We start from the raw sequence: 15,576 nt of genomic DNA, 5'->3' as shown, positions 1-15,576 counted from the left end.
TTTAACATTGCCATTTGATACTGTACAGTTTTTGGTAAATCACCATATTCCTATCTGTTAAACAGTGCTTTTTAGTGTGATTTTGGCTCCACTTCTGAGGAGCCAATAGCATTTGAATGCATTCCAGTTTCCATTGTAATTCATGCTTAGAAGTTTGGCCAGGCTGGAAACTTGCAGAATAGCTTGGGTTGCATGAAAACAAACATTGCAGAGCTGAACACAAGGCCCTTAAAATCAATGGGAGACTTTTTCTCTTGACTGCCCTGGGTCTATAGGCCGGCTGTGGTTTGCTCTCTCCTTGGCCAAAAGGTTTCAGGCAACCACTTGCACATTGTCATTTGTGCTCACTGAGTCTCTGCTGGGCAGTTGCAGGGACAAGGCACGACTCAGCTCTGCCTCAGCATTCTCACAAGCTGCATCCTTTCTCCCCAGTATAGGTAGGGCTGCTATTACTCAGTATTATTTGCACCAATTTCTGTTGCAAGAGCATCTCTTTAGTGGTTTATAGCTCAAATAGAACATTTGGTCTGAAATTTATCATACTGATTTTTTTTTTCCCCCCTGGTATATATAGGGTTTTAAAATTACTACTTGTTTGGGTAGTATTCTCTTATTTTGGAACAGAGACTTATAGTAAGAATGATGCTTCATATCAGGGAAAACTTTTTTACTCTGTAGCCAAATTCAAATGAATTTTCAGTTATCAAAAAATAAATAAATGGGAAACTCTAAGCAGTATGATGACATGCAGTCTGTCTGTGAGCACAATGCTTTTTATTGCTAAGTCCTGCTATAATATCAGAAGAGTGTTGAAAATCCACATTGGATCTGATGCCTACCTGTATGTTCTCTTATGTTTTGGACTTGAATAATGTCTGACCATTTTCAAAATGAAAATTGGTTGGTTGGTAGTTTTCTTAAGGCAGATGTTTCCTTTCTCACATAGATGAGTAACTTGTTTTTAACTCACTCATATCAACTTTGTAATACTTCTTGTGTTTTTGGCAAAAACTGCTCTTGGCGTATGGGCAAAAATAGATACAGTAACTGTATCTATCATGCTGCATCATTAAGAGAATAGGCTGAAAAAATGTAACACTCTTAGACAGTTACGTAGATAAATTGCTTTTGACCTATCACTTCCAGTAATCCATCCTTCTTTTAGGAAAATGGGCAAGTGCAACTTCTCTCTCAAGAAAGATTTAATGTCACAAGAGGCAGGGAAACTATGAACTGGTCTGTTGCTCTTTATTCCCTGGCCAGTTTCAATCCTTAGGCTGCTCTATATTGGCTTCATTATCCTTTTACTGCCAGATATTTATCATAGGATTTATTTTTCTTTTGCATTCTTCATGAAACTGTGATAAAGAGCGTATTTTACTACCTTAAGGTCTTTATAACACACAAGATTAGAACTTGCAAGCATTTAGTTCAAGATAATTTCAGAAGAGCAATTAAATTTGCAACTGTACTTTGGAAGACAGCATTGTGGTATTTATTTTTCTTGTACTGTAATAAGTAAATGTGACATAAAACTTCATTTCCATGACATAACTCTCTTGAGAGTGGTATTGGAGGTAGCATTTAAATCAAAGGCTGTAATGCTCAAGTTCAAAGCTTAGATATCAGCTGTGATGTCAAACTCCAACCAACTTTGAGCAAGCTATAGATAAATTAACCTGTAGGTTAAATTCCTGAATCTACCCCAATTTGAGTATTTTGCTGTTTTTTTATATACTTTTTTGCCTATAATGGTGAAACTACCTTCTAAACCAAGACTCTTGGGACTTGCAAGTTCTGTCACATTTTGCTCCTTTTATTGATACACTACTTACTGAAGAGAGCATGTATTGAGAGCTGGCCTCAGCTCCTGCCCTCATCTGCAATCAGGAAGATAATAAAGTCTCTTTAAATGCTTTTCTTTCTTTACCCCTCTTCAAGATAAAAGTATCAACAGGGAATTCTATAGCAAGCTGGGCTGGTTTTGTAATTATAATGGCTGCCTGTTGAATCAGGTAAAATTAATTCACTTCAATTGCTTCTCTATTGTGGTTATTTTTAAGGATTTTGCTTCACAAAATGTGTCTTCACATGAATACATTTTAAAGGAAGTATCACAAAGCATTTTGTAGTGTAAAATGGATTTCTTTGGTGGGTGGGTGACAGCTGAATGCCACAGTGGACCATTGAATAATTGCTCACAACTGGGGGAGCCCTGGTGGTCCCATTGGGGTCAATTACAGAGCTCAGGTCATTTGCAGATGAGTGGCTGAGTAAGTGATTAATCAGGCATGGCCACTGATAGTGGGGGACCTCTGTGTCTCATAGGAGGCTTGAGGGCACGAAGTGGGCCCTGTCCCACTTGAATAGTTCTTCATTGTCCTGACTGGACTAACAATTAGACTTCCCTAAGCTTGTTTCCCCTTACATCAATATCACTTGTGTTTCCTTTGTCTCTCAGTGACCTTACAATTGATGTATTCTCTGTTAGATCATGGCTAGCTGGCCAGGGCCAGGGGGGCAGTTCACTGCAGTCACCTGCTTGTTGGTTTTGCTTGATAATAATTTCCTTAGATTCATTGTTACTAATTTCCATTCAATATTTTAAGTTGGGAGATCAGAAGCAGAGTTGAATGCCAGAATTTTTTAACAGTAATTAGGAAAAGAGATAGAAAAAAAGAAAATTCAAGTTGATCTCATATAAGCTGTAGGATGTCAGATAGAAAGTGTGACCCTAAAGTAAGAAGTGGGTTTTGTTTTCTTTTTTTTTTTAAAGAGCGCTTACCAGCACAAATTGCCATTTCAGACTGTATTATTTTTGATGCTGCCAGATGAGGTTTTTTCCAGACTATTCAGAGATGCTGAGTTCTATGTAGCCTACAGAAAATTGGGATTTTAAGAGAAAGTTACTAATCTGATCACCCAGTCATTCACTCCAGAAGGCAGGTAATGATGGACATATTCAGTGTGTATTTGTGGTTATTCACTTTGTAATTATAACCTCCTTAGACTGGAATAATTTTTTTACCTGCAGCTTTTTCTCACCTTTGCTTCTTTCACCTACTCTGTATACAATTTTAACTGACTTAGGGCATAATTCTTGAATAAAAGCCTTTTTAAAATCGTTCTCTTGAAAACCAGCTTCCTTTAGGTTTGCATATTGTTCTATTGCCTAAAACATTATGGGCAAGGGTCAATGGGAGTTGTTTGCCATTGCTGTGCAGCTTTCTGAGTCATGATTTCTTAGGCTCAAATGACTGTTCCTTCAGCAGATCTGTTTCTGTAATGCATTTCTTTAGATTTTAACCCTGTTGAGTTAAAGTCATGATTTCAACAGTTCATTCTATGTTTTTCTAACAGGGGACTTCCAAATATTCACACATGTACAAGCTGTGCTACAAGGTGTTCCTTTTGGAGAAAAACACACCTATGTCTCAGGAAGAGAAAAATTTTAATCTTTATAGACCTAGTAATGAACCTGGATATGGCAGTCAGACTGAGTTCAGTGAGTCTGGGCTGAGCTCTGCCAATCAGTTTTTAAAACTGAGACACAAAGGAATGAAAGGTATCTTCATGTTCTACACTGGGAATGATGTGTGGATGATCCCATGTGAGATCTTCCAGGTTTTTCCAGCCACCACCACCTGGCCACCATTTCACCCTGTGCACTGACACCACAGCTGTTCTTGGTGAGCTCTGTCGTGTGGGGAACCTGAAAAGTGCAATGGTTTGGCCTTTTCTGATCTCTTACAATTCACCTCGCCTGCCTCTTCTTTATCATTAATCTGAAATGCTCAGCAGAGCTGAGGACTTCAGTATGTTCACCAGGGTAAATTTGATCCAAAATGCTGCCCTGCTGTGTGATAGGAAATATATTGAAGGTGGCTAATATTCTATTCCAGATAGCTCACAGTTCCCTCTGATTTATGTGAGGAGATTTAAAACTATCCAATGAAACATTTCTCCCACTCACTCATGGCTTCTGCTGATCTTTCAGAGTCAGTTTCCCAAATTCTTCTGTCCTTACTTACATCTGCGCCGGGCAGCATAAAACACATAAACATTCTGTTGCTGATGCTTATAATTACCTTACAGGAGAGAGAGACTTTTATGTGTATTCTCCAGGATTCCTTAAAATGTGCTGATCAGCAGATATGCCTGTAAGCCAGCTCAGTAGAACAATTGTGAAATAAAAACACACTAGTACACAAAGCAGACTTATTGTAGGTCTGGGGATTTAGAGTTTTCAAAAGCCTCTAGAGAATTTTGGAAAACAAATCCTTTAGAGAGTCAAAAAGATTTGCATGGTTAAATCCTTTAGCCATTTTGGAAAAACTTCTCATAAATGAGTAAATACAGAGAAAACCAGTGTATTCATTTCCCAAAGAAAGAAAACAAATCCAGGAAATACATAGATTTCAGATGACAACAGGAAAAACAACCTGAAAAAACTATAGATGATATAAGAAGAGAAAAGGTACCCCACAGTTAATTTTAAAATTTATTTTACAAGATATATTTTTGGTGTTTGGATTTTTTTTAAGCATATTTATCCTAACCGATGCCTAAATCTGGACTGAACCTGAGTGTAACTGCTGTGACTTCAGGGGTTCAAATTTTGCTCCTGAAGTTCTAGGGAAATAGACTTGGAGCTGGCTGGAGTATGTAATTCTCCATTATCCCACAGTGGATGTTGCCTTTCATCTGAATACTCTGTGCCACTGTGTTGTATTCAGCACAAGCACATGAATCGCTTGCTTGGGAAGCTGATGCTTGCAGAGCCTGGCTCAGATCATTTGCAGTCTGATACAGCTGTACCTTAAATCCAAGAGTGGAGGATGGAGCCCTTTAGTCAGATCATAGTTGCACCAGCTCTGCTTCTCGGAAGTTCTTTCTGTCGAGGTTCTGCTTCTGTTGCGGTGCTCAGTGCTGGAGAACTGGTGTGCTCATCACAGGTGCTAATGGTCATCCCTCCTTTTATGTTGCTGCAACAGTGCTGGGAATTCTTGCACAGTTCAGATGGTGAAGCCAAAGGAACTATATGTGTATGTTCTTTGATAATTTTTTAAAGAAAACATCTGTTTTTATTGTTTGTATTCCAAGAAAGCTTTGAGGAAAGCCCAAGATGTATCTTAGCTTCTCTTTCAGTGCTTTCCAAACATGTGCAATGAAATTGCTTCGTATGTTTTAATTTTGTCTCAAATACAAGGGGTTTAATTTAATTTTAAATAAAGGTCAAGTTTTCTAATGGATAAGGATGTAAGAGAAGAAAACCCAGAGAACAGGGTACCTTCCCAAGCCTTTACTCTCGAGGAAGCTCACTAGCTCTTTTGAATTTTAAGACAGGATACCCTGCTGTAAAATGTGAAATAAAATAGGATAACTGCTGTCAGAATCCAGTAGTAATTGAAAGAAATGAAATCTTTGAGAAAAAAAAATATGAAAGGAAAAGGAAAAGGCACTTTTAACTCTTAAAACAGGGGAGTTACAATGAAGCATGAAGTTCTTTAAGACGAGTTGCAGTTACATCAGCCTGGAGCTGAGATGTTCTGAGGCCTGGAGTTTGTAAAAGGTCTCTAGGAATTGCAGGCAACAAGAAGAATGGAGAAAAAACCCAAATATATAAATGCATCACATCACCTATCTGAGGGCTGAAGATGAGAAAAGAATGGTTTAAATGAGAGGCACATGTTAGGACTGCAGAAGGATGTTTCAGTCTCTAGCTCAAGGGCTCATTTCACTCTGAGTGGGGGAGTGAAGGACCAGAGGGAGGTTGTGGTGTTTGAGAGATTGGAAATGAACTTTTAGATAGTGAGGGAAAAACAGGAACAGAAATAGCCAGTTGGGAATTGATAGCGTGTGTTTTGAAGGTCTACAAGCTTCCCTTGTGACTAGAAGAAAGAATATAGTAGTTTCTGTGCTAAATCAGAATAGATGGAATTGGCAGTTTGGGAAAAAAGATAAATGGTCAGTAATGGAAGCCACAAGACTGAGCCACTTGAGTGTCACAGAAGTGTCTCTGTATCTGCTCCACAATCTTCATTCTGTCTGAATATTCACTCTGCAATTAAAAGTTTCTTTAGGACTTGCACAGCTCTAAGTCTGTAAGGTCCCACTTTCCTCTACTGAGACACCACAAGCAAAGAGACCAAGGGAATTCACTGGTTTTTACATTGCTGAGTACAGATATGGTTACAGAGCAAAATTCTATATGTGGCTGCCTGACTCCATTGTAGGACAAATTCAGAATACAGCTTTTCACTGAGGAGATGGAGAACTTTGAATTTGTGAGAGGAAGAGGCTTAAAAATGTGTTCTGGACAATTAATTTGGTGGCTCTGTAACCTGAAAGGAGCTGTTTATCTATGTGATAGAGACAGCAGAGGCATTACCAGTACAAAGTACCCTGCCTGCACACACCAGTGTGCCTTTGCATGACTGTGCAAGTGAGTGACAGCCTCTCTGGAGGCACAGAGCTGAGAGTTTTCAGCTCCCTCTGCCACTGGCAGCGTCTGAGGCTGACAGAATGTTGCCAGCTAATGCCAGCTGATAGTCTGGAGAGGCTCTTCAGATCAGGCACCCTACAGCCAAATAAAGGGACTGCTTTATTTTCACAGTAGTAGCTCTCAATGTATTTTCATTCATGCAGAGGGGGTAAAACTACATTAGTTATGCAAAAGAAAAAAAGGGGCAAGGAGTTATTTATCTAAAATTCAAATGGAGGATTATCTGCATTACCATCTGATAATGGAGGCACACAGAATTAAAGACAATGGTACGTGCCTGTGTATGTCAGACCTTTGACTGTCTAATCCTGCCCAGTTGCTGCAGTCAGGATCACAGAGATTATTTTTGTGAGCTATTGCTCAGCAAAAGCAAAACAGATCAACCATAGTTTGTAGAATTAGATCAGCCCTGTCCTGAGGCAGCCAGTACAAAACACAAAGCTTTTGACAAAAATAGAGAGAAATATAACCAGCCTGTCCTCCTTAAATCTAAGTGAGGAAAATGCATCTGGTGTAGCCATAAAATCAGAAATTACTTGTTTTAGAAGGAAGGCAAGCATCAATTTGTCATTCTGTAGCTGTGTTTTTGCAGTGCAGAATTGCTGTAGGGATCAGAGCAGTTAGCAGCAGAGAAAGACTATTAAATGAGTCCACTCCCCTGCATTCATGGATGTAATCCCTTGATGCAAATGCATGGTTTATTAAGGTTGCAGTGTACTGGCTGTGGGAGTCAGGCTTCTAATAACATCATCCCTGGAGCTCTGGGGGAATAATGCTGCTTCTCTTTAGAGGTGAGCTGTGGGTGGTTGTGCACCAATGCTGTACTCTGGTAAAAGAGAACTCTCCTTGCTGCTAAGAAAGGCCATTTGAAAGGAACTATGAATGTTCAGGCTAGCTGTAGGCATTAAGTGCTTTTCAGATATGCTCACTTGAGACAAGCTTAAATTCTCACAGGAAAATGTTGAATTTCAGATTCCATTCTAGTAAAATTCAGTCTGGAGAGGAAAGTTCTGTTGGATGATGTAAGAAGTCTGAAGGAGAAGAAGAGGAGATTTAAAAACACTGGTTCTGGTGGAATCTCCATCAACTAGCTAAATAAAAGACCAAAGGAAGAGTTCTAGCAAACCAGACTGCATGCAGGGAAGAGACTTAGAGAACCAGGTAGCTTTGTATTTATTACAGATCATGTTTCAGTGAAGACTTTTGTCAAGTGCTCTGTCCTCCTTTCTTCTCTGTGGGATGCAGTGACCAACAGCAGAGTTGCAAACACAGATGTCTGTGGTTGTGTCTGGGCCAGAATTTCCTTCCTGCTCCTCCTACTCCAGGCCTTTGCAGCTGCTGTGACTCCCATCCATACTGAAGACACAATGGTAGGAGCACCAGGATCCAGAAGCTGCTGTGTTTGTGTAATGCAATGGACATGAAGAGCCTGAGCTCTAAAACCCAGAGACAGCACTATTGCATCCATGTCTAACTAGCATCACAAGAGTGAGCTTGCACTACACACCACATTTTTAACTCTTGTGATAACAAAAACATTAATTTTTGTTATCACAAGAGACTCAGTTCATCATCATGAAAGTAATTAATCCTTCACTTACCTGCCAGATCCTTGGGCCTGCTTCACCTTTTTTCTGTTGTAGGAGATGATGTCTTTGCAAAGGCAAATGAAATGCAGCTGAGAATGTAATTTTGTTCACTACCTGTTACTTTACAAGCTCAGTATAGCATAGGACAATACAGAAGAGAAGCACTGAAATTTGGATTATTGGTTTTCCCTGTATTTTTGTTGAGGTTTCTGAAAGTTGTACTTCAAGTTTCAATTTGACTTGCTGCCAGGATCCATAAACCAGGGAAGAAAGCCCCAATGCTCAGGAAACAGCTTCTAGTGAAGATGCTGAATTGGTTATTCAAAAATCAAGACACTTAATTGCTACCATTTTTTAAAATATTAGTCTTACTATAAAGCATACTGCTAATTGTTCATCCATGTACATATACACAGTGTTAGAAATTTTGGCTCTGAGATAGTATCACTTAAAAGCTTTGATGTTCACCTTTTAGAAAACTAGTTACAGGCATTTTCCCCCTTCCTAAAATAAATGTGAGAGGAAACATCAAATTAATCATAGGTACAAAGACTGCCTGTAGTGAGGTAGCTCATTAAGCTTCATTTTCCTGAGCTCCACATTTCTTTCAGAATTTTAATCTCCATAGTTTTTTTGGGGTTTTTTTTTGTGTTGGAGTGTGTGTAGTATTCTGCCACAATGGAATGCTTTGCTAGGTCATTTATCATCCTTTGCCTTGAGGAAGGTCTATACAATTACTTTTGTGTTTGTGTTACACTCTGAAGTTTTATGATCCAGAATTTGTGCAGTGGAAGATGCACACTAGAAAAGGTGCATCCTTGCTTCTGAAAGCCCTTCCTTGGAAGTTATGTAATTACATCCCCTTCCATGAAATAAACTGTTTATTTTCACAGTGCTGCTCTTGGGCTTACAGCAAGCTGCAGGTGCAGGTCGGTGTCTTCCTGTGTTTGTGCACCCCCTGCCATGACACAGCTGCAGGTGGCCACCCTTCTGCAGCCCCATGACAGCTCCAGTGACTTCAGCCCTTGCAGCTGGCTGCTGGGAACCATACTGTGGTTCAGTGACTTTGTCTTGGGAGCCACTGAACTTCGCTCAGTTCTGAAGGTTCCCACATCCCATTTATTCCTCAGCTCTGGATTTTAACTAATGAGGGAAGAGGAGACATGGAAGGGAGCCTTTGTTGGCACTAAGGGTGGACCATATGCCAAAATTTGGTAAACTGGTGTGAAAGGCAGTGATCAAGTCCAAATAGAGTCACTGTGGTGAACAAAAGCAGCTTTGTTGTTTCATTAATTGGAAATTCACACAAAATCTTTTGGATTTTTGGGTTAATTTTAAAATTGCTCTATCTTGGTTTTTCAAGTTTGATTACTTAGGTTTTGTGAGAGTAAAATTACTTTTTTATTACTTAATTTATTACTTACTTTGGCAGTGGGATAATTGAACTCCACACACCAAATATTATTGAATCATTGCAATAGTTATAATGGCTTTGGTGGAGTTTTTTCTTCCCTATTTCAGAGTGCAATATTCCTCTCGTAATTTCTTGGCACTATGTGCGGTTCAGGAGATGTTTATCTATAGCTCTCCTGTCAGTTAATCCCTCTCCCTAGTCCAGCTGATAAGTTTTTACTCTGGTGGAAATTGTGATGATACACTTTATTCTTCCATTTCTGCTAAAAAATATATGTTATTTATGCTCACAAAAAGGCACTTACCAATATGGATACACTCTACAGCTCTTGGAACAGTTCACACACTGCTATTGCAATACCAAATGAAGCCTGCATTCATACAGGCTCTTCTCGCTGTTGTTAAGCAGGAGAAGGAAATTATTATGTTCTATTTGAAGAAAACATTGTTTAAATTGGAAAACTTTCAGTGTGTCCCTATGCTAATGAATTTATCCAGTCTGAATTTTAGTTATGGCTTGTTTGATGTACCTTCATGTAATTCTTCTTCCACAGTATCTGTGAAGCAATCCCATTCAATATCTCAGATATGAGCGCAGACAGGAACTTCCTGACAGAGTGACTGACTTGTGCTGGTAAACTTTGAGAAGTATATTGTTGAGCTGCAATTCTCCAGACACTGTTATTTTACTTTTTCTCCCCTCACTTTGTTTTTTTTAGTTATCAAATAGATTTGCAGGGGGATGAGATTCAGTGTTTCAGAATTCAGAAGTTCCTGTTTTTTCAGAACCACTGAGGTTGGTATGGCACAAGAATGTGGTTTCAGGTGAGGAGAATAAGCAGCAGGAAGAAATGTCAAGTAATTATACAGGTTTCATATTAGCTACCATAATAATAAAACATAAACCTCTGAGTCTCAGCAAAGAGACAAAATTGTTTCTAAACTGAGAATAGCTCAAGTTTTGCATAGTATGCCAGGTGCTCTCTTGGACTCTGGTCATTTGACAACCAGATTATGAACTTGTAGAAAAGAAAAGTTTGTTTTAGTAATGTGTATTGCATGCTTTTACTGAGCTTTTTATTCTATGCTGCATGTAAGAAAGACATAGATTTTTTGCAATATAGTAATAGATGACAACTCCAGTCCAATAATTTTAACAAAATCTGTTACCCGAGGTAAGTGTTTTCCATGTCTGTGGGAGCAGCTGTAATAATTACTTAGTTGTTTACCTTGATGTTGTGCAGAAAAGAGGGAAGGCCAAATTATAGCAGATGTGGAAGCTTTAATTACAAGGAAATCAAACAAGGGCTTCAATTTTCGGTTTAAGATGCTGCCAAAGTTTTCTGCAGAGGCTCTGCTGAGTCAGTCCTGTTTTGGAGGAAGTCTTGTACTGTCCTTGCACACATTACAGTTTGTTTGAACAGAACATGTTTTTCTGGCAAGACTCTCCTTCCCCCTGTCCTTAATGATTTCAAGAAGAGCAATGGAAGCATTGCTTTGAGGCCTCATTTAGCTCAGCACCTTCTCTGTCCAATTAGCAAATATTCTGTGTCGCTGATTTTAAGAATTAGTGTGACAGTAGTTCTCTAACTAATTACAGCCTACTGTCTCCATCTTGAAGAGTATTAATTTCCAGTTATCAGGATATATTATATGGAAATGCTAACAAGAAGAATTAGCTTGAATTCTGATACAACTGCTCTTTAAATGAGGACCAAGTGTTGCAGGTCTTGTCCCACTGTTCCCATCTTATCACTGATATTGATATATTCGTGTTGCTTAAACTGAATTGCTGCATGTGCACTTTAAATGCACATTGTCCTCCATCAAGGTTCTTGAGTGGGTTCCTTAGTGTGGGTTTGGGTACATACACATAATTAGAGCAGCTGGAAGCCTTTGTTTGCAGGTTAAGGAATTTACCTGGATCCCAACTCAAGCCTCCAAGCACCTCTGTCCCCTTCAGGGGCTGATTTACTCTGCTTGGTGTCTCAGTTTTCTCTCTGCAGGATGAGGGTAGAATAAATCCACCTGTAAGATGTGAGAAGTGCAAGGGCAGTAAATGCTTCAGCAGACAGGAGCAGTGATCCTGATTTCACAGCCCCCCTAAGTACGCGGTGAGGACTCAGCCTTCTTTTCTGATGCAGCAGCATGTGATGGTGGCTGCCATGGATTTAGTAATCCCACCTGTAGTACAAGCTCTTCATTTCTGGTGCTTTCATCCCTACCATTCCACTGACACAGGATGGTGTTCTGTGTTTAACTGTAGCAATATGAATCTCATAAGCTTGCAGTTAAGATAAGAATTATTATCTTTCTAGAACAGATGAAATGTCTTGGGTACTGGGGGCAAGAAAAGTTGTATCATAACTTTATTTTATTCCCTAATAAGGAGAAAGCGAAATAGAATGATCTCAGGGCTGAGCTCCCTTAAAGCTTATGGGACTACTGCATTTGAAACAGGAAAACTGTTTTATTTTTGTTTATTCTTGCTTACCAATTTTATTCAAGCATTTTAAAAACTAGGAAGTGTTTATTTAAGTACTCAGTATCTTCAGTTTCCATTTCAGGATATATGTCTTCCTGTTTTTTGGTTTTTTAGGGTTTTTTTCCCTGGTTTACGCAGGTCATCTGCAAAAAGTGTGATTAAATTATTCATCTGAGAATCATCCTACTTCATGTATTGGTGCCTTTTCTTTCCCTTGAATTATGGACTTTTTAATTTATTTGTGTTACCTTTTTATTCTATACCCACAGCTGCTTTAATTTTTTAAAGTTGCTTTATAGTCACACCTTTGTCTACCTGAGTGCATTTACCCCTCCAATGGTGAAATCACCTACTAAATTAACTCCATACAAAAACCTCAAATAAGCTACAGGTGAAAATTTCTGGTTTCAAACATATTTAAACAAACAAACCAACATACCTACTGAGAGCCTATGAGAAGTCTTGAACTGCTTGCATTCCTGCAGAGAGCAATGTGGTTTGACAAGTAATGTGTGTTTTACTGTTTCTACTCTGCAGAGCACGTGTGGGATACAGGCAGAATCTGAGGAACACTGAACATATTCACAGCTCTCTGTGCAAAGGAAGTGTGCAATCAGACTGTTCATCATCATGTCATCAGGTTCTCCTTTATGCTCACAGCTGATTCCAATGGATAGTAAGTGCTGGCTTCACAGCTGACTTCTCAATCACAAAAATACTGCTGTCCTTGCATCTAATTGTTCTCACATAATGCAGGCTCCCTCCTCCCAGAACTCAATTTCACTGCCACTGAACCAGTGATAAAACCTGAGCACTGAGAGATGAACAACTGGTGTTCTTGAAGGTAAACAAAGAACCTTATCACTTGGCTGCTGCAGATTGTGACAGGGAGATGAGGGCTGGGTAGTGAAGATTCAAGATGAGAGATTGCAGCAAAGGCGGAAACAAAAGTCTCTGTACTGATAATGAAACTACTTAATAGTTCTGACTTATACAGAACTTTGAGCAAGTCATCTCCCAAATTTTCACATTTATTTACACTTCCTAAGTGCTTAAGCAACACAAGAACTAACACTATTTTTCATTTTTACCTTATATTAGCTTGGATATTTTTACCTGAAGGATATAACTGCAGAGAATTTGACAAGGATAGACAAAAATTCTAGATTATACTGTATGAAGGGCTTGTATTTAACTCTCCCAGCTATCTCCTTTGCTCAGCAGGTCACAGGTGTTAAAACTGGAGCATTTGAATGCAAGTTACTTTGCTTTCTAATGAGGTTGGCCTATCCTTTGTCTCTCGGTTTTTGTTCATAATTTCTCCAGTCCTAGAGAATATATAATATTGATGGTCAGGTCTGAGGCACTGGCAGTGCTAGCTATGATATTAGGTATTTTTTCTGTTTACCAGTATGCCGTGGTTTGGCCTGTCCAGGCACTTGTGTTGTGCTCTCAAGAGAGTTAATTGTGTCACTTGCAAATTCACTCCTGTGCAACTCAGTTTGTAGTTTTATATTTGCCTAGTAGGACTCCTCATTTCTCTCAAATACAAAATCTGTGCTCAGCTGCTGCTTAATCCTGTTCCTGTTTGTGTTTTGGTGCCATTTGCAGCTCTGAGGAAAAAAAGATAAGAGTAGGTGTGAATCCCTTCCGAGTGCACTGGGAGCTCAAAAATCTATGTAGCTGGTAAAGTGCTCTTGAATACTTACTGCTACAGGATTAATATCCTGCCCAGTGCCAGGGAATAGAGATCACAGCTGTCACCTGCTAGGACTGCCACTCCCTAGGGGACCTGCAGTGAGTAACTCCATTAAAGAATTGTACCATGTCTACTAGATTTTACATTATGAAGCTATTTATCATGAAGAGCATTATTTCTTGGCCAAGGAAGGATAAATTAAATGATGCATATCCAGAGCTTAAAAATTTCTCTGTGAAATTGAAAAAAGGCAGAGATATTTCTCATGAGGGAAAGGGAAGAGTTTTAATCGCATTCACAGCTATCACTTAAGGAATGTGAGTTGTTGCTAAGATGCTCATAGGTAAGATAACAAACTGCATCCCCATGTTGTATTCCAATTCCACTTGTTGCATTTCTACAGCCTGTCCCTGAATTTATTTTCTGACCTGCTGTTTGTATGAAAAAAGCTAAGGGAGAGTAGAGCATTAAAACTGTGTCCTCCATTTTAACAAAATGCAGGGCAGTTGTGCCATTAGCACGGGCTGTATCCTCAAGCCATTGCATGAGACTTCTGACGCCAGGATGAGCTGCACCCTTCAGAGCAGCATTGCTGTAATTGAGCCCATCACTGCATACACCCGAAGACTTCAGTGTTCCTTTGGAACATCTCATATTGTCTTTACAGTGAGCGGCTTTCTGCTGCTGTTAATTAACGTGGTTTAAAAAACCTCTTTGTCTGGAAAATAGAGCAGTGTGAATAGGGCTGGCTGCAGGTATTGGTAGGTAATGCACTTTTCGTTTGTTGCTGCTGTTAGAGGTGAAAGGGACTTGTGACCCGTTCCCTTGAGAAAAGAAATAGTTTGCTAAGCCTGAAATTATGGAGGCTTATTTAGAATTTGCCTTAAAGCTGTGCCAGACTCTGTCTGGGGCAGAGGTCTGGACCTTAGAGAAACATTTTACTTTGTAAAGAAAGGCCAGCATTAACTTCATGTGGCTTTCAATTAACAAACTCTTGTTAATCGTACTCAGTATGTAAGTATGGGACAGTTGGCACTGCTACCCATGGTTGAAAATTTCTTTAATGTTTTGGGGAAAATCTCATCCTTGTATGGGACTCAGTACATGTAGAAGCTGTGTGCTGCTTTATTATATGTTTTATATGTATTGCTTATATATTTATATGCTTTATCATTTAAATTCTTAAAAAGCTTGTTTACATTGGTAAAAGTATTTTTGAGGTAATAGCTGGCCAGTTCATGTCAGGAATATTGAGGTCTCTTTCATTCTGTTCTTTATGTCTCCTATATTAAAAAAGCACTGTTATACTAATGTGAAATGAGCTTTGTGCTGCATGGATTACAAGGTGCTAAAGGGCAAATGCATTGTCCAATTCTGCCCTTTTGAATGTTCTTTAGAATAGTCCTCAGGTTCATAATTGTGTTCTATTAAATAACTTTTTGTTTGCTTGTTTAAAAGAATTATGCTTTTATGTAGAGAGTGGATCATCAGACTAAACAATGAAAAAGAATGGACTTTTTTCATATTCAGCTCTTTTTCATGGGGTATTTGTGAGCCTATCTGTACAAGCTTAATCATGCCTTAACCTAGTTTTTTGCATTCACTGTGAAATAAGGTTCATAGAGGCTTATGATTGCAACCTTTATTTTGAATCAAGGGGAAGAGGAAAACACACCTTGCAAATACTGCTTTGAGACAGTGAGATGGAACATTCTCCCTAGTTACACAGACAAACCCTGTCTAGCTCTTGGCAGTGTGTATGACTGTACTAGCAAATTTAAGGATACAAAATAATCACTATTTCAGATGCCTGACCAGATTAGAATCACTTTCAAGATGCATTGTCACATTGTGAGCTGGTTAGAATGTTACCTGAGTAACATTC

The 15,576-nt window shown here is 39.1% G+C and overlaps 1 protein-coding gene across 6 annotated transcripts in view; it reads left to right on the top strand.

Annotated features, from left to right (window-relative positions):
• The window catches only part of GRID1 (glutamate ionotropic receptor delta type subunit 1), a 545,782-nt gene that overhangs the window by 12,999 nt on the left and 517,207 nt on the right, over positions 1 to 15,576 (top strand). For 2 of the 6 annotated variants that reach the window (XM_058841714.1, XM_058841713.1), the window contains exon 2: positions 12,530 to 12,668. The exons of the other annotated variants lie outside the window; for them this stretch is intronic. In XM_058841714.1, the coding sequence (XP_058697697.1) occupies positions 12,623 to 12,668 (46 nt within the window). In that variant the 5' untranslated portion in view covers positions 12,530 to 12,622. The remainder of the gene's footprint in view (positions 1 to 12,529; positions 12,669 to 15,576) is intronic. 6 annotated transcript variants of the gene reach the window in all.

This window comes from Poecile atricapillus, chromosome 6 (assembly GCF_030490865.1).
Source record: "Poecile atricapillus isolate bPoeAtr1 chromosome 6, bPoeAtr1.hap1, whole genome shotgun sequence".
Taxonomy (NCBI): domain Eukaryota; kingdom Metazoa; phylum Chordata; class Aves; order Passeriformes; family Paridae; genus Poecile; species Poecile atricapillus.
This window is presented reverse-complemented; position numbering and strand designations above follow the sequence as displayed.